This window comes from Homarus americanus, unplaced genomic scaffold, assembly GCF_018991925.1.
Source record: "Homarus americanus isolate GMGI-L3 unplaced genomic scaffold, GMGI_Hamer_2.0 scaffold11022, whole genome shotgun sequence".
NCBI lineage: Eukaryota > Metazoa > Arthropoda > Malacostraca > Decapoda > Nephropidae > Homarus > Homarus americanus.
In genome coordinates this window covers 12476990-12504455 of record NW_024737068.1, presented here as the reverse complement: position 1 = coordinate 12504455, position 27466 = coordinate 12476990, and the positions used below count along the sequence as shown (strand labels likewise).

Here is a 27466-nt window from a genome sequence, read left to right as displayed (position 1 = left end):
GGGAGAAGAGAAGGAAGTGAGGGTGGAAGAGAAATCACCCCATGCTTCATGCCGTCATTTCACCCATAAAATTTTAAGTTCACTAGGTGTAATTCAAGATTATTTTCTTTAAATCAACACTGCACTGCACTATATATTGTCAATATGTTAAATAAATTTCAGAATGACCAATAATTGTATTGTAAAAACGTAAAAATAGTTTATGTTCAAGAGAGCCACAAGCAAGATGTTACTTCCACTGACCAGAGATACAAACTAACGCCTTGGTGGGTGAATCAAGTGGCTGATTGGCACACCAAAAACTAGTTTCCTGTACTCCAATTATGTTAAATAAGTGTTAAAATGACTAAAAAATTTAATATAAAACTTGGAAAATTATTGAATAGTACAACCTTCTTGATATTTACTCAATTGGGAACGAATTTAAGCCCGAGAACCGATTACTGTATTGGCAGACTAATATTCCAGCTGGTGAGCAAGCAAAAACATGTTAACATGATTTCATAAGAATTTTGTTAACAGAATTTTTGTTGGTTAACCGAATTAAAGATTCTTATGGAAGGTAATTTAACCGAAATTTCGTAAACCGAGGCATTCGTTAACTGAAGGATCACTGTATAACTTACTCCTCAAACTCACTGGAGACAAGTATACTCATCTCTTTCAGCAGTCACTTAGCCAGTTGCCTGATTGTTCAATTTCTTTTTATTTACTCATATAATAAGTGGCAAATTAAAAAATAAAATTGAATTCTCAGATTTCATTTGCTATTATATAATTATACACAATAAAGGTGTCGAGGTGTAAGAGAAAGGATGGAATTTGGAAGTGAACAAAAGTTTGGATTAGTGGATATTTGGCAGAAATGCACAAGCGTGTGATTGTAGTGTCAGCTGACTGATGTCAGCGTTCATACCATGTAAGGAAAGCAGCGAGAATTTAGTATGATACTTTTTGAAAAAGAGAACATACTGTACCTCCAATTATAAAATGGGAATCTGTGCACTATATTAATATAATCTATATTTACTATACAGTATACAGATGCTGGATTAGCATATCATATACTGTTCACTGTTTCAAATGTTATCCAGTTTCTCGTAAGTACAGGTATAAAGCTATTACTGTACTGCGAGTATTTCACTTAATATATTTATTACTGTATTGACTTATGATTGTGTACACCAAAATTTTTAATTAAAAACATGATTTTTAGCATTTTAAGACATTTTGCATTTTTCCATAGGAACGTATCTAAGATTTTATCATGGGAGTCTTTGGGAAAATATGCTTTGATTTATGAAAGTTTTTTCAGGAATGGAATTGTTTCATAAATCTGGGAATGTCTGTAGTTAAACTCTCTACCTCAGTATATTTCCTATACCATACACCTCAATCAGTTCAAATCATCTTGCAACAAATATCTTCCGTCTTTGGCAAGGGGACACCTTGGCGAATAGTTGATAACACTACTTGTCTGATCTCTTACTATGTTTTGCCTTTGTTTAAAAAATACAAGATATTCGTTGAAAAGCTCATCCTGATAGGCATGATCAACTATTCAAACTAACATATAAAAGGGTTAAACAATGCTATAAATTCCATTTTCATATTCTGAGTGATAAAATCTAATGATGCTCTACATCAGTTTTTTTATATTTTGTGAAATAAGAAATGGTACTCTTTCTGACATTTAACATTACAGAATAAAAATAATATTAATAGAAATGGTCTTCCTTGAAATTCTGTTATACTTATCTGGCTGTTATACCAAACTTCTTACTCCAGTCTTCATAGATCTGAAGGTCTTTGTCTGAAACACTTGCTTTGATAGTATGCAAGGCACTCGTAAAGTCATCATAGGAGATTGGACGAACCTGTTGAATAATTCAGTGTGAAAGTAAAGCATACACTATATACGTACCATACTATATTTCAAACTACATACCATACTAAACATAGGGTGGGAACAGAAATATAAGAAAATCAATTGTGTAAATACATATACAGTGAGTTCTGCTATAACGAGTGTTTTGACAACGTGAATTGGCTCTAATGCGATTTGTGAATAGAAGAACGGTATTTGTAAAACGCGAACGCTTGTTTGCTGTAACTCGATTTTTGCTTACTATTTCTCCAATTTTGTGGTATTAACTGTGAACATGGAAAAGAAGAATATCTCCAAGAAGCGTTCTGGTGATCGCATTCCCGGTGATGATCGTAAAAGAAAGGCTATAACACTTGAAGAGAAGCTCGATGTTATCAACCTCAAAATCGCCCTTCTCCCCCATCAAGTTATATTCATATTTTTTCAAGGTAAAGTGTTACATTTACTATATGATTTCATTATTAGATATGAATGTAGCATAAATTTAGACTGTGCTATCCTTTGTTAGGCTAACTACTAAATTTTTTCCGATTTCGAGTAATCTGCACCTAACCCTATTTTCTCCATAAGCCCTGTTATTTCTATTGCGCGAATATCTATAACACGATGTTTTACAAGAACACAACTATCGCGTTATAGCAGAACTGACTGTATGATTCTTAACCCCTTATGTATGGGGTTCCCTCTGAGCTGCATAAAATAATCTGGCATCAGAAAAAAAAGTAGCACACCTGTAATGAAGGAGTTAACAGAATTAGGACTTCCACATTCCTTAAATACTGTACTTCATAACTAGCTATTCACTGGACACATAAATATATATGAGAATTTGTAATGCACACAGGTACAGTTGGGGAATGTTCCACCTAAGACTACTGGCCACAAGTTTGAACCTCTGAATGTGAGACCTGTAGTAGCCAGACACTCGCCTATCTGGTGAGGCAATCAATGTGCATAGGAGGTATAATCATACCAGATTGGTAAGTGTTTGACTAGTGCTTTGCTACCATAGGTCTCGCATTCAAAGTTTCAAACTTGTGGCCAGGTTTCTTATGTGGATCATTCCCTGACTGTACCTTGGTGGTCCAGGTTTAAATCCAGGTAAGCACAGGGACTCAAAGATGGTTTGTCTTCACTCTTCATTTATTTTCTTACAAAGTTTACCTAAAACAAGCCCAGCCCTTAAAAATTCGTCTGGCATACTGTAATGCCGTACACTTGCTACAAAAAGTCCCTGCAAGGTGGCGTCCAATTGATGTAAAAATGAACACTGCAAATCCTGTTGTCTTGGTAGGGTTGTCAAAATCTTTCATCTGTTGTCATTATTGTCTTGCAAAAAATTTGCAGATACTTTTTGCTAGGTACAGGTAGTTCTGCTATAACGCGATAATTGTGTTCTTGTAAAATATCGTGTTATAGAAAATCGCGTAATAGAAATAACAGGGCTTATGGAGAAAATAGGGTTAGGTGCAGATTACTCGAAATCGAAAAAATTTAGTATTTAGCCTAACACAAAGGATAGCACAGTCTAAATAAATGTTACATTCATATCTAATAATGAAATCATACAGTAAATTTAACACTTTACCTTGAAAAAATATGAATGTAACTTGATGGGGGAGAAGGGTGATTTTGAGGTTGATAACATTGAGCTTCTCTTAAAGTGTTATATCCTTTCTTTTACGATAATCACCGGGAATTCTATCATCAGAGCGCCTTTTGGAGATATTCTTCTTTACCATATTCACAGTTAATACCACAAAATTGGAGAAATAGTAAGCAAAAATCGCGTTATAGCAAACAAGCGTTCGCGTTATACAAATATTGTTCCGAATTCATAAATCGCGTTAGAGCAAATTCGCGTTATCAAAACACGCGTTATAGCAGAACTCCCTGATAATATGACACAAAGGATGAAGGACTTTGACAACCTTACCGAGACAACAGGAGTCGCAGTATTCATTTTGACATCCATTGGCCCCACGTTGCAGATAGTTCCTGTAGTGAGTGTAAGGCTAAGCCATTTTGTTGCAGAATAAAAACCACAACCATTGCCATCTACCTTTTTCTTTCTTTCCCAAAATGTACTAATTTTGTCTAATTCATGTTTTGTCATTTTAAAGTCTTAACTTGTATACAGGTGTATGCAAAAAATTAACTTACAAAACCTTTTTCTTTCCCTCTCTACTGTAGGTTCAGAATTTTATCTTATTCCTGTTACTGTATTACAAGAGAAAATACCTTTCCTTATCAATCAAACCCCTTTTTATTTAATTTTTTTGTCAACAGAGTGACCCAAAATTTGTCAAGTCAATTAAAACAGTTTTTTTTTTTTTCTAAAACACCATGTACAGTCTCGTCCAGCTGGAGATAGCTGGCAACTCATGGCCATTTGTTTACTATAGTACGTAGTATAATATAATACGAAACAACAAAGCCCAACCATTAAATTAAGCAACGGGGGAACTAAGTAACCAATCACCGATCACTTTTACATTTATTCTTAATTTTTACTACATACTATAGTAAACAAAAAGCCTTGAGTTGCCAGCTGTCTCGAGCAGTGTTTGAAGAATCTTGAATGACACTGTACCTATAGCACCCCTGATATACAAATGGGCACCCAATTTCTTTTCATATAGGGCTACATTGTAATTATTGATCCATATCAAGGGCTGGTGTGCAAATTTTAGAGAAATCTTTGCTTCACAGGAATATATTTTATTGAAATAAAATATAGCATTACTGTACAAACAAAGACAAAAGTCGTGTCGCAGTTCTGTCCGAAGATTAAATATAACTCGTGAAACATTATGAGAGCCCCCTACCACAAGGTAGAACGCACCAAAAGTTTAGCTCTTCGGCATATGTTTTCACCAAATTTCATGACACGACTTTTGTCTTTCATTGTATACATATTAATATATGCAAATTTCAGTAGAATATGGCATCATATTGCAGCATGAGAAGGCTCTCTTTTAAATTTGTAATACTGTACAGTACTGTACAGAACTTAGAATTTGTACAGGTGAGTGAACCCTCACTTTACGCGGTTAATTCAACCCACGGCGGCCCGCGTAAAGTGAACTACATAACATATGGGATTAATTGAAATAGAGACCAGGCCGACCCCCAAACTCCACTTTTTCAGACACAATACCTACGTTGTAGTAAAAATAACTTCTTAACTTCATGATGGTATGCACACACAATTAATAATTAAGAGAAATATCAATAATATTAGGTTTTTTAACACTTACATTAGTAGAAAAGATGGCTGGGCACACGGGGATGGGGGGTTGGTTCCGAGGCAGAGGGCAGATTATTGGCCCTCACCTGTATCAGTTGTATCAATTTATCACTATCCACCACAGAGGCTTGCAGGGCCTCTTTGTCAAACCCCTCAAAGTCCATATAAGTCCATATGCTCACTATCATTGTCACTATCGCTGACTTGGGCCGGCTGTGGTGGGTGACGGGTGAAGAACTCGGTAATGTTTTGATGACTGGGCGACCTTGTGCGCACCTTGCTCGCGCCGCTTACACAACATGGCGGATGGCGGGAGAGATGGCGCGGCTCGCCAGCCGCTCTCCGCGTAAAGGGGTACACGCACCGCGGAATGTGAGCATTCCGGTTTCGACAGGGTACTGCGTAAACGTGGAAACGCGTAATGTGGGACCGCGTAAAGCAGGGTTGATTGTATACAAATGATCGCTTACCTGAAAAATTATTCTTACAACTCTTTCTTACTATCCGATAGCGCGATTCATTTATATGAAAAATTGTCCAATCAAAAATACAAATTGCACTTGCCTGGAATTCAGCTGGGATGGCATAACATCACTCCCCTCCCTCCCACATTCCCCTCAGTTTGCATTGTCTCGTGGCCATTCACTTGATGTTATGTTGAAGTGCAGTGTTCTCTCTTTATCCATGTGTTTTTGTGAACCTGTATGTACAGTAATGGTATCCAAGTGATGCACTGATTCTTTGGCTACCATCACCAAGAGACTGCATAAGCATGTGGTAATTGAAAACAAATTTGAAATAATCAAGCATCATGAACGTAGGAAGGCCCAAGCAAGATTGGAAGACCTGCCTCACATAAGGTAATGTACCAACTGTATTTACTGCACATTATGTATTTTATTTCATTTCTAATTTTTTTCTAGATACGTATAATGTTTTTGGTTTTTTAACAGAATTATATTTTTTTAGATATTATAATTAGGTTTTTTGTTGTTCATGAATAGATTTCAATTTCTTTCAGTATAGTATTGGATTCTTTTTTCAATTCAGAACTGAACTCTTATTTTTTGCATTTAATATGTTACCAGTATTCGCTATCAGAAAATTTTATACCAATATATACAAATACAGCACTAGGTGTTACCAAGAAGCACCTTTCTCTTATGAATTCTGCTACGCACTGACAGAGATCAAGTACGTATTGGGTCGTGGCCCGAATAAATGTGATTACGGAACAGGCCTATTTTGTGAAAATTTTTCCAATTACTGGAACTTACCAGCTGAGTCTACTAATTCATACCGGGCAAAGACATCCCTTATTGGGAATATGCCTTACTGAGAGGGTTTATTGTAATTGGATGTTGAAATATGAAACTTTGGCTCAGTCACCCAGCATGAATGAAGATTACACTTCATTTCAGTTTGGTTACTGTATCTCATGATGAATACAGTGCATGTAAGTAAGGTGAATGGAAGAAAATTCAGGGAAGACCAAAAAGAAATGAAGAGTTGATAGAGCTTACAGCTGGGAGGGGAATTATTGTGAAGTGCAGTGCTGTATATCCAGTTGTGTATGGAGGTAAATATTGCTTAACATAAGAACCAACAGCCTATAAATCAACAAATATTTTCCTACCCATCCCTTCCAACTGTGTTTTTATACCGAATAAGGGAAATTAGCCATGCATATAAATAACTAAGGAGATGCCTAACACACTTTGGTAAAGGTAATCTTGGGAAATTCAAGAATCCATACAACACTTACTTGATCAACAGAGATGTGATGCATATCAGCAATATCAATGGACCTAATAGGTCCTAGAGCAGCTTCACGACACAGGTTGGCCATGTCAGCCCCGGAGTATCCATCAGTCATCTGGCAGATGCGATCAATGTCATCTGGTATCAAGCTGTGGCTCTGGCTCTCCATCAAATTTTTTATAATTTGTTGTCGAGCCTAAAAAGAATGGATTGATGTTTGAAATCTTATTCTATGGCTGGGGAGGAATGTAAATAAGACTTCGAAGACAGTCATCAATTCACAAAATGGCACATTTATATAACCATAAAGTCTGTGTGACAACTTGATAACAATGACATAATGGTCTAGGGCACAAAAACAGGTTACGTCAAAGCTCCTCGGCCAATCCGCACGCCCAGATGCTGCCTCCTTGTTAGTTTTGGGGCGTTATATAGTTTAAGGAGGTTCAGTGTACTTTCTATTGCTATTTTTTATAACTTTTCGACGTAACATTGATGTTATTCTTGTTCCACGGGTGTGAGAAGTGCTATGCAATATCTGCCCGATATTAGAGCATGACTCGAGTGAGTCCAGGCCTTCTGGTGTGAGTTCAGCATATTATTCCTGAGCGTGTGTTTAGTGACGACAGTGCTCACGTAGACACCCCAGGAATGCTTGGTGATAGTGATAGTGATTTTGGTATACTCATAATACAAAAAGTGACAGCTATGCATCACAAGACCTGTTTGCAAACTGTGTTCCGGTACAGAGTTACGTGACATGCACTGACGGCAATAATGACGATGAAAGTGAGCCTGACCCAATGAATGCGAGTGAAAGTGAGCCCATAACTCAATCTTATAATGAAACTGAACTGTTGCCGGCATCAATAATCAATGATTTAGTTGATGAAGAATCTGTGTGGCGATTTTTAGAGAGGGCAGAGATAGACTTTGATCAGTCCGTGATTCATTAGGGTGTATGACGAGCCATTAAAGTTATACGCACTCCTCATGATTTACGTAACTTCAAGTTACTACGATCTTCAGGGATAATAAAATGAAGGAACTAAACAAAGTAAGATTGTAATACTGTACTATTATCATAATACTGTTTTTTACCAAAGATTATGCAAACTTTCTCCACCTTTGTATTCGTATGTTAATTATGTTGGGGGGGGGGGATAAGTTAATGGTGGGGGAAATGAGTGTAGTGGTGTTTCCTTAATATTACACACTATTACACTTAACAATATTATAAAACTTTGACTAATAATAGGGACGGAAAGATAAATACTGATAGGCAAATGAGTTTGTTATTATTATTTAATTTTTGGGTGGTCTGAGGGGGTTTATGGGGGGTAGTGTAAGACGAGTGCTGTTTATGGTGATCATTAACTTGTTTTACAGTATTAGCCCACAATAATAAGAGAATTTTGCAGAAAAATTTGATTATTGTTGGTTTGAAGATCAAACAACTGTACATGACGGGTAGTTATTCTCATTCAACTTGCGAAAAAATAATAACTATTTACAGTACTAACTTCCAGTTTTCACAGTTCGCTAGGAGAGGGATTGAACTTCAAAAAACTTTAAACACGTTTTTCTCAGCTTTTTGAATTTGGCGCTTCACCCCTCCTAATGCGGAGCGCCTCAAATAATGTACTATACTGTATCAGTACAAAATTCTATATTTTGCACAAGAGTCATCACTTTCTACTTCAGCACTCTAGAACTACTACTATCACTACTTGATTTTCTTTTGGGAGAAATGGTTGCCAAAATAACACAAAAGTGTATGAGGAAAATGAATAGTAAATATTGTGATCACAGGTGTACAACAAGATTTGAGTGTGGCTTGGAATGTGTGGCTAAATGTGCATCAAATGTGTGAGTTGCTTCATGAAGCTTTAAAGTGTGGCTGTGTAATTTTACTGAAAAATATAAAATTATACAGTTCCAGATGCCACTCATGAATTGTCAAAATCGTGAATACTATATTAGAAAATCAAAAGGGATAAGTGCGTCATTTTAGTAATGTTATCTTATTCCAACATTGATGAACTCACATTTCTCTTAAATATAATAAAAGATATATATATGCACATCCTTTTGATCCTTATACAAAATGGATTTTTACCTTAGAGTCAGGCAGAGGAATATAAAGCTTCTTAACCAAGCGTCTACGGGCGGCCTCATCTAATTCTTGAGGTCGATTTGTTGCTCCAACCACCAATAGTCTCTCATCTTTACATGTTGTGGCTCCATCCTAATATATCAAAGACGACAAAGATGAGGATTTTCAGGGGAACTGAAATGTTGAGTTGACATTATTGTATGGGTGTGAAGCATTGACTTCAGATACAAGGAGGAGGAGCATGTAAAATGGAACACTAATGATGAGCTTAAAAACATGTGGGGTATACATGGTGCACAGAATATGAAAACCAGAAATAATGAGATGTGGAAATAAATAAGTAATAAAGACAGAGCAGACTGGGTTAAGTTCATGTGTAATGAACATATTGAGAGAATGGGATGTGATAGATTGGTAAATTGTGGAAGTCTAAGTTGAATGGTAGGAGGAAGGAGAAGATCAAAGATGGGAAGGATGCACTCGAAGTGAGATGGATTGACATATAGGTAACATTAATGAGAATGAATTAGGAAAGAGTATAACATCAAGTAAATTTGGGAAAGGAATTGATATTGACTGCGATGCTGGCTTGTGTGAAGCAACAGAGGGAAACCATATTCGATGGAATAACACCCTACTGAGGGGGTGGGGTAACCCACTCGCAGTTGACTATTAAGAAAAAATAGATACGCATATTTCCAGCCAGCTTGCATCACTGCAGGAAACAATTTATATGCATAAAAAGGCACTATATTCTACTGATGCATATTCTTGGGACGATGCTATACCCAAAAAGATAAAAAATAAATAAATCACACTGAATCTTTATCATCTAATACTGAAAGTTTTGCAACTTACCAGCTGAATAAGAAATTCTGTTTTAATGCGTCTTGAACTTTCGTGCTCTGATTCAGAACGTTGAGTAAGTAAAGAATCAATCTCATCAATGAAGACTACAGCTGGCTGGTGACACCTGGAAAAATTTTCACGTTTCTTACCTTAAAACAGAAGGAGGAAAGTTTTTGTAGCCTTTTTTAAAACTTCACAAAGTTTTTGTAAGTGGCTGGTGACATCCTTATTCACAATGATATGATTGTCTGCAAACAAGGTGCTTATCATTCTTTGGAATGTCTGAGGTGTATTCCTCAGCCCAAAAGTCATTCTTAAAATTCAAAATGTCCCGTAGGTGTACTGAAAGTACTTATCTTACAGGATTTTTCAAGGGAGGTATTTGCCAATACTCACTGAGTAAGTCAAGATTACTAAATACAGCACTGTCCTTACCTAGGGACTGTAACAAATCACTAAGATCAGGCACTGAAAACCTGTCTGAAATAGTTGTTTCATTGACACATGAAAAATCAATAACTGTTTGCGATCTTCCATCTTTCTTTGGAACTAGAAAGAGAGATGAGTTCCATGGTGATAAAGAGAGTGCAATTACTTCCTGTCAAGTATTTCATACATAATTTTGTCCATTAATTCCCCTTGGTTATGGGGCAACTGATATGCTTGAATACAGATCAAGTGTGTGTCCATCATGAGTTGAATGTGGTGTGTCAGAGGTTGTCATGCCAATAGGTTCCCCTGTTAATACCAAAACTTCATTAAATTCAGCAAGTATGATAACTTTGAAGAGTTCAGCCTTGCCTTGTGGATGATCAACAACTCTAACGTGCAGGGCTATGCAATTTTTCTTGTCGTGTTCATTTTACTTCATGTCTGGACATACTACAGTCAAAGAATGTAACAGTAAAAAAACTATCAATGTAAATCATGGAGTTCACATGGCAAAAAATATTGCTTCACAATTCTTTGCATCACCAAATTTAACCTAATGATAAATTACATTTAATTCAAAGTTGGATTATATTCTCACAACACCTCAGGTCAACCAACTAACTGGAGATAAACACACCTGCTGTTTATGGTATAAGGATTCTTATTATACCACATACTGGATAATAGAGGAAAAAGAAAAATTACCTTGCTACAGCAAACATTGCTCTCACCATCTTCTCACCCTCGCCAATCCACTTAGATGTTAGAGATGAAGCGCTGATGCTGAAGAATGTTGACCCACTCTGACAAGCTATGCATTTACCTGAAATATTTTAGAAACAAAAGGTGTGTCATTGAAAACCCTGACCCTTTATTACCCAATAATAAAAAAAAGTTCTTTTATATTGAGTTCTAAAAAATGAGCATGGTGAAAAGGAAGAGATGGAAAGCCACAGATACTTTTTAAATATTTCTTTGGACTCGCGTTGTTTGTGATCTACATAAACGTCATAGATGAAAATATATCAAACCACATTGTCAAGATTGCAGACAACACAGAGATATTTGGGAAGGTAGCAAGTTAAGATGATGTCACAACAATGTAGAAAGACCTGCATTAGCTGTTCAAATGATCTTAAGAAGGCAAATACTCCTTAACATTACATAATGCAAGACCCTACACCTAGGAGAAATATCTCCGCATTGTGATAAATCATTCACCGAAGCAAATCGAGATTTGGGAATTATAAAGTGTACCTTTGAATACAGATATGAAAATGCTCCTTCAACTGTACAAATCTCAAGTACATCCCAGTCTGCATTACTGTATACAGGCATGGAAACCCTACCCCCAGAAAGATCTAACATCCCTAGAAAAGGTGCAACACAGAGCGCCTAGGATGATTCTGGAACTATGTCATCTTGATTATCCAAGTAGACTGAGGGCCTCAGGACTAACAACCCTTCAGATATGGCACAATAGAGCAGATCTCATTGAAACATTCAAAATCCTGAAAGGGCTGCAAAATGTGAACCTGGGACATTTCTTTGTAATGTCATGCACCACCAACATGAGAGACATAACTACAAGCTCACCAAGTTACATGCAGAATAAATATAAGGAAATATTTGTTTCACACAGAGGGTGGTAGAACCAAGCTGTGGAATCAAGAACAGTGCAGAATTGTACTGGGCTTCAAAATAGCCCATGACAAAATTATCAAGAACAATGGCTTCCTTCCCATGGTGTAGCCACCTCTAGTGGGTGGCCATTAGGTAAATAAGGTACGTAAGGCAAATTACCTTAGACACAGGAGGAAAAAAGTGAAAGTCAGGAATAATGTTACTGTATATGCAGACATTGTATTGTAAATACCTCGACAGGCTTACACAAGATAGGAGGATGAATCATAACAATGATATTCATACTACAACGATTAACGTAATGATCATAATGGTAACCACAATACTGTATATAGATAAATAATATATACCATGTACACTTGAGTATAGTGTGAGTGTTATGATAAAATTTTTATGCAAAAGGTTGAGGGTCAAACTAGTACTGTATATATGCGTTGTTTTTGAGGGGTCAAAAGTTATGCATTTCTGTTGGTTATTTACAGTGAATGATAGCTACCTGGTACATGCTGGCGGGAGGCTAACCTTACAAGTAAGCTCCTTTAACCTGGGCTTACCTTCCATACCCCTAGATTATTTCTTTATGTTGCTACATGAAGAGCAAAACCTCATTCAATATACAATATATACTACTTTAAATCTACAAAAACTGATACAAATGAATATTTACAGATACTTTTCCTTTCATTTGCAGCTGTTAACAATGCTGGTGGCATTGTAGCCAAGTTAGACTCATCACTGTAGCCACGTCCCCCTAGCCCTATAGTTACCAGGCTAAGCTGTGAATTAAGCTATAGTTATTTTTCAACTCTTAATTTTGGGTAGATTTAAGTATTTTTTTTTTTTACTCAGTTGAATGTAGACACAATCTTACATACAGGATGTGAAGAAAAAAATAATCATAAAGAAAAAAGCAAAGAGAATAAATATTTCTTCGTGTGTGAGAGTTAGCATACTGAGTGGGGGAGGGATATGTTTGTTGTCTCCTAAGTCCTGTGTGTAGTAAAATGATTGATAAATACAGCTAGATCCCGACTTATGACCGTCGGGACTTACGACCGCTGCAGTTGTGACCATTTTTTTTTTTCATTTTTTTTTTTCAAATGACACACGCATTTTCTATACCGAAACGTTTCCAGTTAATGTAGTCTCCATGTATAATTAGAAAATTATGGGGGCCCCATGTGCATTCAGCTGACTACATTTATTACTTTTACTATACTGTATTTCATTGCAGATTTTTAATTTAAATTTTTTTTTTTTTTTTTTATCTGTCGGACTTACGACCATTTGGACTTACGACCATTTGGACTTACGACCATTTGGACTTACGACCTGGATTTGGGTCCCTAACCCCGTCGTAAGTCGGGGTCTAGCTGTACTTCGTCCAGCAACCAAATGGCAATACAGTATTCTTTTCTTTTACTATACGTATTTTATTTATTGGCATTGTTTATTATTTATTCTTCATACTTACTGGTACAGTATATATTACTGCATTTATCTTATTCCTCACAGTTAGATATCTTATTCTTAAGACATTTTGATAATATGTACCGTAACGTGAATCATCACTAATAATTGAATTTTATAGCCTTTATTAAAGTTTATTTATACAATATTAATATTCTTTGAAATAATCATTAATTGGGGAGCATTATTAAGGCATATCACACCATTATTATGCTGTACATTTCCCACGGTGAACGTCCCTGAGATTTCTACAGTATGTACATTAACTTGCATTTTTTTTTTATCGTTTCGTCAATGCTATTTATAAGCTTTCGTTTGTTCGGCTTACAGGCCTTCAATTTTAAGTTTTAATGTTACGGTGTACAGTTAACGCCACTTTTAGGGGTGAATCTATCAAAATTTATAAATAGGAGTTGGTACCTCTGGTGGGAATTTAGTTTCAGAGTTGGTGACACTGTTCACAGTGTCAGCTGTTGTGGTGATGGTCACGGACAAGGTGTGCTACAAAATATTTCTAGGATTATTCCTAGTATTTCTAAAAAGCTAAGGTCAAATTATACAAGATGTATAAGAAGAACTTGGACTTTTTTATAAAAAAATCAGGGGACCCATTATATGACATCGGTTTATACAGGAGTATATATGATAGGTTGTAGTCATACTTGGAAAAGGGGAAAGGGACATACCAATCATAGTTTTTCCTGTTCCTGGAGGACCAAATAGCAGTAACCCTTTAGGTGGCCCTCTTAGTCCGATGAAGATGTCTGGACGCAACATTGGCCATACCACTATCTCCTGTGGAATTGAAAATAAAGTAAAACATTTCACAACATAATATTACACATAATTTTGTGTGTGTTTATTTGGGTTTATTCTTGTTTTATTAATATTAAAAATGTACCATGCATGTACCCCTGTACTGTATCCATCTTTACAATAAGTGTGCAAAGTTTCATGACAACGTATGAAAAACTATGCAAATTGATTACATAAAGTAAGAAAGAGTACTGTACCATAATTTATGATATTCACTAGGAGTAATGACAAAGTTCAATATGAAGTACCTGTACAGTACAGTGGTCCCTCGGTTAACGAACACAATTCGTTCCAGAGGGTCGTTCGTTAACCGAAAATTTTGTTAACCGAATCCATTGTTTCGATGTGAAATTGGGTAATTGGTTCCAGCTCACCGAAAAGTACATACAAAGAAAAAAAAAATTGCAGTAAAGTACACTTACTTTGAGGTGTGTATGTAGAAGGTTCCTGGTTGATGATGATGATGGGAATTAGAAGTGATTAATTTTTATCTCTTGTGCAAAATATAGACGTTTATATTCAAATTATTCGCTGTCTTGCAAGGATTCCAGCAATGCAAATTATATTCTCCTAACTTTAGTCTGAGATATTATATAACATAAAAACTGTAAGCCTAAAACCCTGGCTGGGAGATGGGGGAGGGAGGGAGGGAGGAAGGAAGGGGAGGTGATAGTGACATGTTTGACACTTGGGGCCAAAGGTCTAGTTAAGTATTTATTTGTTTATTTATGTCCTTTAGATTGAGTTTTTGTTTTTTGCTTATAAAATGTCATTAAAGTGACCGGGGAGAATATAATTTACATTGCTGGAGTTCTTACAAGATACAGTAGTGATCAATTTGAATATAAACATGCTATAGTTAGCAGTAGAAAAAATCTTAGTAATCATTTAGTACATTATTTTTAGTACATGTACAGTACAGTTTTGCCCTTAGGACAGTATGTGCATGTAAATGATTAAAAATAAATTAATAAAGTTACATATATAGAGCCAAAAATATTAGTTGAAAAACTTTATGTAGACGGAGCTTGGATGGGTAAATTTTAGAATGACCAATAATTTTAATATAAAATATGCAAAAATATTCAAGAACACAACTTTCTTGATATTTACCCCACTGGAAACAAATGTAAACATAGAACCAATTACTGTATTGGCGGACTAGCCAATCAGCTGATGCACACAACAAAGAGTGTTTCTCCTAAGGCTTTCGTTAATCGAGGTTTTGTTCGTTAATGGAACTGAAAATCCTTATGGGAGCTAATTCGTCAACCGAAATTTCGTTAATTGAACCGTTTGTTAATCAAGGGACCATTGTACATAACAAACTGGAAGAGAAAAAGTCTGTTAATCTACACCACGAGGATGACTTTGAATCTTACCTGAATGGTACTCTTGGCCAGTTCTAGTCCAGCTATATCATTCCATGTTACAGGAGACCCACTGTCCATAATCTCATTCATTATAAGTTCAACCATCTTAGGATCAGTATTCTGGAAAATCAATTCTTTATTATAGAAACAATATACAGTACAAAAAAATTAAAGAAGAAATACACGTGATAATAAAAAAATGGAGTGACAAATTGAGAGTAGACTGACACCGCTAAACAATTCAAAATACTCCTCTCACTCTACATCAAGTCACTGCTTTCAAGTGAGAGATATTGCCAGTTCTACAATGTAAACTTCATCACAGATGTGTGGTGTCACCTATATCAAGGAGTTCTCTTTCCTGATTTTTAACTGTTGATGGACTTGTATAATTACTAATCTTGTTACAGTACTTGCTTAAAGACCTTCCTTGTTGAAGCACAGTAATAAGTTTACAATGTCAATGATGTCAACATAATTGTTTAATGCTTTCACAGATGAAGTAGTAAAGGAGATGAGAGCATAATACAGTATAACAGAGAAAGGGCAAGTTTGATAAATAGTAATGTGGGAGGCTAATGGGAGATGAGCTGTTTGCATGACAATGTTCTAGTGGGTGACTTAGAGAAAAATTACAGAATGTAGAGACTTAAATACAAAAGTTATACAGTAGTTATTGTAGCCCCTGCTTGACATGGGTGTCAAACCCATGGCCCTCAGGTATGCAGCAACAACTGTCAACTACTCACACAGGCCTTTTATGGAAATAATGAAATAGAGGTACTGTCTGTGTTGGAAGAATATCATGCACATAAAAAGCAGATGAGCTCAAGTGTGTGTGTTGGGGGGGAGGCAGAACTGCAATGTGGACAAAGTGAAGTAGATTTTGAGTGAGGTGTAAATTGCAGTCAAGTTGTTTAATGAAAGAGTAGTGACCACAATGTATTCTGGCAAAGTATACTCTCATATTTATGTGGAGAGAGATTTCTGAGGTGTGGTGTTGGTGTGTTCAGTGTGCTATAGGGGTGGAACCTTTGGATAAGATAGAGGAAGTTGCTTAATTGTTGTGTTTGCATTTGTGGATGGTTATGTTAAGAGGTACAGGTGGGAAAATGTAGAACCTGTGGGAGTAGTATTAAGCTGTGATTTATTATTTTTTTCCCCTTTGGTCAGGGATGATTTAACATGACATTGCAGGGCTGAGTGGAGTGATGCACTGTGTGGCCCTGATGTTGAGGTGGTTTTATGTGGGGAAAATTCTTGATTCCAAATGTAAGTTGCCAATAATGGTATCAAGAGCAGCACAGCCACATTGTCAGCTTGTATTCCAAAAGTTTAGTATTCAGTGAGTTATATGCACATTGCCCCATATGGGCCATCAGGCTCAAGGGGCCCACTTTCGCTTTTACAACAGATCCTTATGAATGGAATTTCATCATACTGTACAACGAAATGGAGATAAGCATGTTTCGATCTGCTCTTATGTGCAGTGCTTTTGACTGAAGACCTATTGTACAGGTTACCATGGTACCAATTCTCAAACACTACTATGTAACTGAAAGATAAAATATCTAGAAATCATAACATTCATCCATGAATTTGCGGTGATACATTCAAATAAAAATGATGGTGAACCTACTTACTTTTAGTCTTTCATCAGTCATAAGGTCATCATAGGGGTTGTCTTCAGCTATACCACGAGGCAGGCATTTTCTGATGAGTGCTTCACTTCCCAAATTACTAAAACAATAAAATGATTAGTAGTTGATAACAGTCATCAGAAATTAATATCTTTTTCATATGTGGATTTATCACTGTGTCTCAAGCTGGTCTTTACTAAACACTTTACTTGTTATATATTACTTCATACAATTCTATGGGGCCCAGTAACCCACTTCTCTTTTTAAGAATATCAGGCATTTCTTGGGAGGACAATTTTAGTGCTCTGGTTACCACTGGACTAAGCATTTGTTTAACAGCTTATAGATGCTATATTAAGTGACAGATGAACACCACCATTGTAGATTGATAAATAAAAGTCACCCACATATTTCCCAATCATGAAAGGCAATGCATCAGGATCCAAGTCAAGCATGATTGGTTACTGTACACAATTAGTTTTTTAATTCTTCAATCATGGTCTTGCTTAATGCAGGATGCCCAGACACAAAAACAAATACATACACATATTTTCGCTTGATTCATTGTCATTCTTACATTATTATTGATCTAAAGGATGTGTTCTGCAATTGATCTCCCTTTCAACAACAAGGCTGAAAACCATCATTTACACCTCTCTTCACACAATCCAGCATCAACCATCAGCAGCATGTCATTCTGTCATTCCCTAAAAATCTTTCAATGACTGACCACAATGCAAGTGCTGTGTCCACTTGGCTGTCATGCTTCATAGCTATAGAGTAATTACACCTAACAAATTCGATGTAACTTTGGATTCAAAGGGTTGCCACTACATCACCCAAGATATTAACTGACACAAGGAAATCTAATCCCCCTCCCCCCCCCCCCAGCTAAATTTGTGGTGATACACTGTTTTTAATTGTTTAAATAATACAGGGATATTTTGTCTGTGAAGAAAAGAATCATAGTTTGAGAATGAACTTTACAAAATATATTAATAAACATGAGGGACTTACTCCTCCTCATCCTCTCTTCTCACAGGTGGAACAAACTTGGTATTGACAGCTCTCCTGATGCCCAGTGATCGCTTGCCTGTCCCGTAGGATGCCCCACACACTCCTTTACCACCATACTTCTTTTGTAGGTCTAGTTGCTGTAAACATATATTTGTTCTAACTAAAAACACAAAAAAATAATAAAAAATAATTACCCTTCCCAGGGTAAATTTGCTCCACTTATACAGAAACCTCTTATTTACATTGTTCCTTACTCTTTCAAGCCCATTCCTGCTTAATGGAGGGAGTATGGAATTGAAGGCATGCACACACATATTCTGACTTTATCTGTGATCTAACATACAGTATTTATTACTGCTGTAATAAATACTGTATGTTCTGCTATGGTACTCCTCTTCCACAACAAGACCCTCAAATATCCATTGATTTTAATCAAGCCAACATGAACCATTAATGGCATGTCCTTCCCCAAGAATCACTCAATGACATACTCTCCCCTCATTCTTACACACTGCTGCTTCCTGAATATCTATCCCCTCACTTCTAGTGCATCCCATTCTTTCATTTACGTCTTGCCCTCTCCCTCCTACCATCCACTTTTGACCTATACTTACTCCTTCTTGCCATCCACTTCTGACATACCCACTCCTTCCTACCATCCACCTCTTGACATACCCACTCCTTCCTACCATCCACCTCTGACCTATACCCACTCCTTCGTGCCATCCGCTTCTGACTCTCCTTCCTGCCAATCTTTCACTTTCCATTTTCTCACTATGTTCAATTAAGGAGACTCCTCCACTCTCTGCCTCAAACATTTTTCATTTCTTCACTTCCTTATTTCTAAATTTCTTATTCTTTCCATCCCCATCCCACTCAGTACCTCCCTCATCCCATCAGTCCACCTTTTTGGGGCACACATATATTTGATGTATGCCATGAAAATTATATATAAAATAAACAATGCATAAAAATTAAGTATTGCATACTATAATACTGTATAGCTTAAATTATTCAACCATCAACACATACTATACACACTCACACACTAATATTTGTAAACACTTGTCAAAAGAAGCACTAAACTCATATAAGCATTGACATACCAGCTGATGAGAAGCTTTTCTGAAACAAGAGTCAGCTGGAGTACTCTCATTTTGACCTGGCCCATCCTCAAAAAACTCTTCAGTACTTTTCTTCCATGAGTAAGTCCCAGTACCTGTTGTGCATAACTAAGTTGCTTACCATATTACTTAACTGAAACATAGTTAAATAAACATTCATAAAATAGCATATAAATTAAAAAAAATTCTCAATTCGAGACCAAAATTTAATTTGGAAAACTGAAAGTAATAACTTAAGCTGCTTGAATGAGTTAAAAAAAAAGTTGCTTTTGTAGACACAGTTCAGTCAGAAGTTTTCAAATATCACTTGAATGTAATCTGAAAGTTCCAAATCAACAATTAAATGAACAGGCAAGTGACATTTAGCCTTCTTTAATAAAAAAAAAAAAAAAATCTGAGAAGGGTCACTGGCCAAAGAACACTTAGGCATTAATCACTAGTCTAACCCTTGCATTCTTGAGGAGGAGGAGGAAGCAGCTTATATTAGTCACAGGTTGGGTATGCCTACATCTATGATTAGAACAGTTCTGAAGAATAGGGACAGCACTGGAGCTTCTGTGTGCAGATATTCCACTTTTTCATAAGTTTCAACCAAAAGTACCTCGCTGTCTTATGTTGATCCAACTGAATGGAATGGTAAGTGCAAGTATAGGTACCATAAATTATTTTATTATGTCATTGTTATTATTATTATTTTTTTACAAATTGGTTTTAAAAAGTGTCAGGTGCATGCAATCATTATTTGAAGCCCACATTTATTGCTTATAGGTGAGCAATGGTGCTGCCTGGCCCAAATCCCCTTAATTAGTGCAGTTTTGATTAGTATTCATTTTCAGGAATGAATGCTTGGTGTTCATCAAGGTACAGTATTATTGTACTTATTTATTGTGGAGCCTTCCCCTAACACTCCAGTCATGGGAACTACCATTAAAATAATCATAATACTGTACACTACAATTTTCTAATTACCTTTTCCTCTTCCCCTCCAGCTCCTGGAAGGCTGTTCATATGGTGACTCTCTAGCCTTGTCCAATGGTTGATCAAAACCACTTCCTCTTCCAGAGTAATTGGATGCTCCATATGGGGTACCATGAAGAGAACCCTGCGGCATCCTACTGGACATGTTCTTTTCTACTACAGATACTTCACTCCCAACATATCCTCTCTCAATTACCTCAGCTTTGTTCCCTCTGTTCCAAGGATAAGAACCTCCTTTTCCATGAATTCTTCTTTCTCTTCCAATAAGTGAAGAGTTCTCATTGTACATTAAGTCTATTCCCCCAGTAAAGGAAGCTGAAATGACAAAAATATTTCATATATCCATAACAGAGACAAACAAAAGAGAAATCTTTCCCAAATTAATATTATATAAAATATTTAAGTAGCCTACAACCAAATTGTCTGAAAATCACTAAGTAAATCACCCTTAGTGGATGTTGTGTGTCACTGAGTTAATACTATGGGATACTTACCATTTACATTCATATTTGCGACATTATCAGGTGTATCTGGTCCTCTCTGTAAGGATAAAATTATTCTAAATTAATTATGTCTGAAACTTTGTCAATGTGGCTAGTAACCACAAAAAAATGTCTCACAAATTTATATTCAAATAGTAGAAATACATATCTTTCTGTATCCATAAGACTGTCTTCTACTCTTCAACCAGGTACCTAGTCTCATTTCCATTATATCTTTATAAAACTATTCACTGTCATAAGCACTGTATGAATGACATGGCTAATCCTTAAAGTGAACACCTGGGATACTTATACAGAGGATCCTCGTTATCCGAGTCATCGATGTTCATGATTTCACATGTATGAGGCCAAATTATTGATGATCTCTATGAAAAAAGTCCCCGCACTTACGAGAAATAATATCCGTGGAGCATGAAGTCTCAACATATCCCTGCTGCACACTTGCCCTCAGTCATTCGCCACATTGTAAACAATGCCTAACCTCCTGTGCTTTTATATTGTTTTTCATGTGCATTCTTGAAAAATCATTGCTATTGTTTAAGCCATGAATTCAATGCATAGTGCTAGTGTTAAATTAAGTGTTGTCCTTAGAAGAAAGTATAGCAGCTATGGTTTGCACATGAAATTAGATATTATTCGTCAGAAGAAAAGTGGTGAGCATGTGACAGACATCTTACATGATCTTCAGATTCCCAAGTATAAATGATAAAAGGTATAAAATTATCCTTTTGAGTGTCATTTAAAATCTTATGGCCAAAAATTCCCCAATTTAAATGAAAATTTTCCAATTCCTATTAGCTTTGGATAATGAGGACCCCTGTATTACAGGGTAAGACACCAATCTTATAGCACGACTCATATGCTTACAAAATTTCTCACAGACATACCTGTACATAAATATTTATTCTAATCTACAACTTCTGTCTCTTCTACATACTGTACTGCACTAGTAATCCTCTACTTTAATTTATAAAGTGTTTGCACATCTATTATCTACAATTTATGGCCCACACTACTTTTGGATTCAGCCCTTATTTATTAATTCCAAATCTCTCTCCATTTTTTCCTCAAACAACATTCTCCTTATCCCAGCAATGAAACTGTCAGATAAGTTTCGTTATCAGAGTTATGAACACTGACTTCATACCTGGCCTATGCTGCCAACTACTATACAGCCACTGTCCAAGTCTTCAGCCATCATCAAACCAAACATTACCTCTCTATCCTCCTTTTTGTTCACCTCCTGCCTCTTAGACTGAGTTACTTCCATGCTACTGTATTCATTATTGCTTGGTTTTATTTGTGGTGGCTTCCTTGCCTCTTGATTGTTAAAGAGGTGTGCCAATTTCTTGTGTTCCTCCCTGAAAGTGTTTGACATGGAAGGAAGGGGCTTCAGATATTTTTCAATAATATCACTAGCTTGCAGGTTACATTTCCAATTCTTGCTCTCTGAAAAACACAAAAATATCAATACCTGTACTGTGTCTATTTACCTTAAGCTACTCTATACTGTATACTCATACTTATGAACCCCTTCTTGACATCTATCATCTCCCAATTACAATTATTTTCCAAAAATCTTACATATAAATATGAACATAAGCTAGTCTCTAGTCTCTTCTTCTCCCCCCATATCATCCAACAACTCTTCAGCCTTCAACTACAGCACAAATGTTTCCACCCAATTAATCCAAAACCATATTAACTTTTATTTACTAAAGGTGATCTTTTTCATATGTGAAAATTTTGTAGCAACTGTTCAATAAGTACAGATGATTCATCAATTACCGTTGACCTTGATCTTAGTCTAATGATAACCAAAAAGCTCCTTGCCTATACTAGGAGTCTAACTGAAAATATTCCTAATGATAAGATGAAAACTGTGGACACTAGAGAAAAAATAATATAATCATTAACCCTTGAACTTGTCTAATGCTGACTAAAAATAGTTTATATCTATTCTAAGCCCAGGCTGACCAGATTGGAAAATTTGGTAATGATTGGGTCATAAATGTAACTTTTGATGACCTTTCAACTTGACCTCAAGTGGTCAGGAAGGCAAAGTCATAATTAATAGCTTTGTTGGAAAAAGGTGGTTATGTTCATCTGTAAAAAATTAATTGTCAATTGTCAATAATTGTGGATGCACCTTCATTGATGAAGTCTGACCTTGATCTTTGTCTAATTTTTACCAAAACTGTGCCATAACTTTTCCTTGTCCAAAGGCAAAGCTAACACTAAAATCCATACAAAACAAAGATAAATGGCCACTACAGACCTTAACTGACCATTGTTATCTTAACCTTTGACCTGATGGCTAACAAACTCTACATAATTCTTCAATTCTCTATAAAGTTATGTAAATACTGAAATCATTATTCAGACACGGTAGTGTTCTGTACATAAGCAGATGGACAGACTGCATGACGACTAATGTGTCCTGGATCACTGGACATGGCAGACTCCACCAGGTAATGTTCTGTATGAGTGAACCTCACAATTCCCTTAAAGAATTACCCTTAAGCCAAAAAATACAAATGAGATGTTGAAAAAAAAAAATATATAGAAAGATAATTACCATTTTTACTACAGGTATTACGAAAAAGGGTCAGGATGGGATCAGCATAGTTATTAAGTCCCCCTTCTCTTTCTGTCTTATCCATGAGCTTCCCATAATCCTGTAGCAGTTGTTGTGTCTTACTTGATACCACAGCATCATCAACTTCACTGAAATTTAGAATATGCTAAGAAATAGTCTAAGATTGTTGGGTTAGATTAGGTTAGTTTGATTACTGTCACAATTCAAAAATGATGGATCAATCGTGAAATCCCAATTAAAAAATGAACCTGGATCAGGCATCTTATGTATTGTCACTTTAGCTTACAAACTGAAAACCCAGGAACCCTTGACAACAGTGGTTAGAATTACAATGAATTATCTTCATACATGAGCTGTACTACATTTAATTACAAAGTATCTAAATGGTATTTTTTCCTCATTTATAAAACTATTGGTACACTTGATTCACAGATCTAATTTTCAAATAAAACCAACATGAAGGGATTCAGGAAAAGATTACTTCTGTAACTAAATTTAATAATGAAACAACAAGTAGCAAATGTTGTCTGCACCTTTGGTAGCTACATTAGTTTGTATTTCTCATTTCCCCACCATCAGCTTACTAGCCGTTTGAGCGGTTGGTTTATCCAATTTGTTAGTACAGGAGGAAACCAGAGTCCAGGAAATCTGTGATGTTTGGTTGTGTCACACTGGTTAATACACTTCTCACAGGTGTATTGGCGAGAGATATGCACGGTACCGCTGTACCACCAACACCCCTTCTTCTTGAACTATGTCTGATTTGAATAGGAACAAACTACAAGGTGATACATACTTTGGGGTGACAGGATTCAGTACAGTAGTTCATTCCTACTTAAAGTCACTTATCAAAATTCTCCCATCAGAATTAAATTCTACTCATTAAAACAAATGGCTTGTGAAAGCCCACAGAAAACTTTAAGCCAAAGTTATCACTACATGTCATGTAAAACTAATATAAGGATATGCTGTACAGTAATTCTTCACACAGAGGGTGGTACACCAATGAAACTGTGAAATGTAGAGCATTTGGGCCACGGACATCTGGGCCATGGGTCACGATCCTCGGACGTTTGGGCCATGGGTCAAAGTAATATAAATGGTGGACTTTATGGAATTGCACCAAATTTTCAGGAGACGTTGTTTGGATGATACTGAGCAATAAAATCAAAATGACAACATTGTAGTATTTTTTTTTTACTTTTAGCCTATCCTTCAATCATAAGTTACTTGTTAGTAGCCAGGGCATGAAAGAAGAGGGAAATAGAGGGGTAAAAATATTGTGAATGCTGAACATATGACAGTAATTTCAAGTCTCTATGTGCATTGTAGGTGAAGAAATAAATTATCTACCATAATTTTGGCACTGTTGAATCTCTCGTGGCGACCATGTTTTGGTTAAAATTGTCTGCTGTACGGAAGTGTCCGCAGTCTTTGTTTACATGTCAAGAAATGAATTGAACTGAAACTGTTTGAATTGAATTGAATTGAATTGAATTGAATTGAATTAGAACAGTTTATTTAGCCAGAAAAAAACAGAGATACAGAGTGGATAATAATAACAATATTAACATGGTTGAGCCAGTTGAGAACCTGAGTTCTCCTGTAGGCACCTGATATATACTATACATTTATCTCAAGGAAGTATTATGTAACATTTAGTATCATCTGGAATAGTACAATAGCATGGTGGTAATAAGAACATCTCATAATGTTACCACGGTTATCACTTCAATATTAATTTATCTTTTTTTTTTTTCTTTTTTATATTATAAGTATGAACAGGTGCTCCTCTACTTACTAACGAGTTATGTTCCTTTTACTCTTGTAGATACCAAACATATTATATAAAATGTAAAGATTATGGATATTTAGTACAGCTATACCCTTTAATACAGCCTTAAAACCTGGCTCACTCTTCTCCTCTTAGGTAATGTTTGTTCTATCCGGAATTTTCTTCAAAATAATCCAGTCTCATCCACATTAAACACCTGTTCTGGCAGGTAACCCCCCTCAATGATGATGTTTGTATCTCTGAAAGTTTGTAAGTTGAACGTTCTTAAGTAGAGGAGCATCTGTATATATATTACAGTGGAATTGAAAAACATCTACAACATGGGTTGCACAGTATTAAGGTTGAACAAGAGGACAGAGCTGTCAGGATTATGTCTAGTTGGCAAATATATTTATTGCAATGGTAATTTCTTATCTACAGTCAGTCCTCGACTCACGATAGGGTTAGGGACCGATGACCAGGTCGTAAGTCGCATTGGTCGTAAGTCGAAAATGTGAAAATAATACATAGAAAATCTAAAATGGGTGTCTCTTTTTCTTCTCAGCACCACGAGAACTCTCATTTTTACGCTTGCCAGGTATTTTAAAGGGAATTACAAACAAAAATTTTGTCAGTACACAGCGCGATCACTAACATAGGGACTCTAAAATACGTAATTTGAAAAATATTTTATACGACTGCGGCGGTCGTATGTCCGGGTGGTCGTAAGTCGAGTAGGTCGTAAGTCGAAGAGTACCTGTATTTACATGATAATTTCCAATAAAACGGTTTTGATGGTACAATAGAAGCAGGTATTGTAAATATAGTAGGTATTACAAGAAATATTAATACTTAGACAACACATATTTTTTAAGAGATAATTTAAAGGAAGGGAGCGTATTCTTTGCTCGGATGGGTGGGGGTAAGTTGTTCCACACCTTCACACCGTAATATTTTATGGAGATCTGGGAGTGAGAGGAGCGCATGGGGGGTGGTCTTAGTAGCTCTGGGTGCCTTAAGTTGTATCTCTGATTATTCCGGAACTGGAAATAATTATTGTCAAGCAAGTGATTGACCATCATATTGGGCATATTTAGTATGATTTATATTAGATTCAATTTGTTCATTTTTTCTAGAGATGTTGTTTGCATAACAGTAAGAAAATGGAAACCACAATACACAGGTAAGGAGGTTAGGTTAGGTCACGTTCAAATAGGTTCTGTGCATTATCATTTCGATTTTGGTGACTCCAGAAAGTCCTTCTGGTGCTAACGGTCTCCTCCACCATTACCTAAATAACAACATAATAACCAAACCAAACCAAACCTAACCTGACCTGAAGGTTCCCTGGGGTGTTAAAGGGATTAGGCTAATATACGACTCGTGACCGTTAGCGGTTCAGTAATTATGGGGGGGGGGTGTTTTTAGACACAGTTTTGTACACTGATTACTTTCACTTCTATTCCTTTTCTTGTGTAAATGCTTAGTTTTCTAGACACAGGCAAGTTAAGCTATAGGTTAGGTTAGAACATGATTTCTACCATTTTTTTTCTCAGTGAAAACTGGGTATTTTTAAACCGATTTTCAATGAAAAGCGGCGGCTGGTCACGGTTAGAATAATTACCAGGGATTATAATTTAGTCTAGAAATTTTTTGGTCTATGGCCTAAATGTCCATCCTACATTCAGCTCGTGACCCATGACCCAAACGTTCGGGGTCGTGGCCCATGACCCAAACATTCGGGGTCGTGGCCCATGACCCAAACATTCGGGGTCGTGGCCCATGACCCAAACGTTAGGGGTCGTGGCCCATGACCCAAACGTCCGTCCACCGAGACACTGTACTAGCTCAAGCTGTTGAAGTGAGACAATGCCTTGAAAATAGCCTTTGACACAACTAACGGGAACAATGGAAGGACCCAGCATAGGCATGGCCACCTATAATTGGGTGGTGACCATTAAGGTGGTGACCATTAAGGTATGTAAGGTAAGGTAATTAACGATGGGTTAATGAGGTCCAGCCACCAACTGTATGAGGCTCGGCTATTACCTTAAAGTATTTTTCAAGACGTGCAACTGCGCTAAGTTGAATCTAATAGCATCTGCTTTTTCTGAAGTGCTGCCTGTTTCACTTTCAAAGTTCTTTTTTTGCCACAGATGGAGGAAAGTGTGATGGTCATTAGCGCCCTCCATGTTTATTTACATTTGGTTAATGGCGCCTCCCACCAGGGGA

The 27466-nt window shown here is 36.4% G+C and overlaps 1 protein-coding gene across 2 annotated transcripts; it reads right to left on the bottom strand.

Moving 5' to 3' along the window:
* Nucleotides 1-745: 745 nt before the first annotated feature.
* On the bottom strand, nt 746-27466 carry LOC121872968 (fidgetin-like protein 1). 2 transcript variants are annotated; one of them, XM_042376136.1, is made up of 16 exons: nt 27284-27466; nt 23440-23588; nt 22078-22310; nt 20853-20898; nt 20350-20673; nt 19363-19475; nt 18257-18393; nt 17243-17339; nt 15609-15719; nt 14097-14205; nt 11002-11119; nt 9874-9988; nt 9019-9147; nt 6904-7095; nt 3825-3886; nt 1754-1877 (listed from the first exon to the last, which is right to left on the bottom strand). In XM_042376136.1, the coding sequence occupies exons 1-15, from the start codon at nt 27424-27426 to the stop codon at nt 3848-3850; spliced, it is 2055 nt and encodes a 684-aa protein (XP_042232070.1). In that variant the 5' UTR covers nt 27427-27466; the 3' UTR covers nt 1754-1877; nt 3825-3847. The 2 variants fall into 2 exon arrangements, with proteins under 2 accessions (XP_042232069.1, XP_042232070.1); XM_042376135.1 differs by lacking the exon at nt 3825-3886 and having other exon boundaries at nt 746-1877.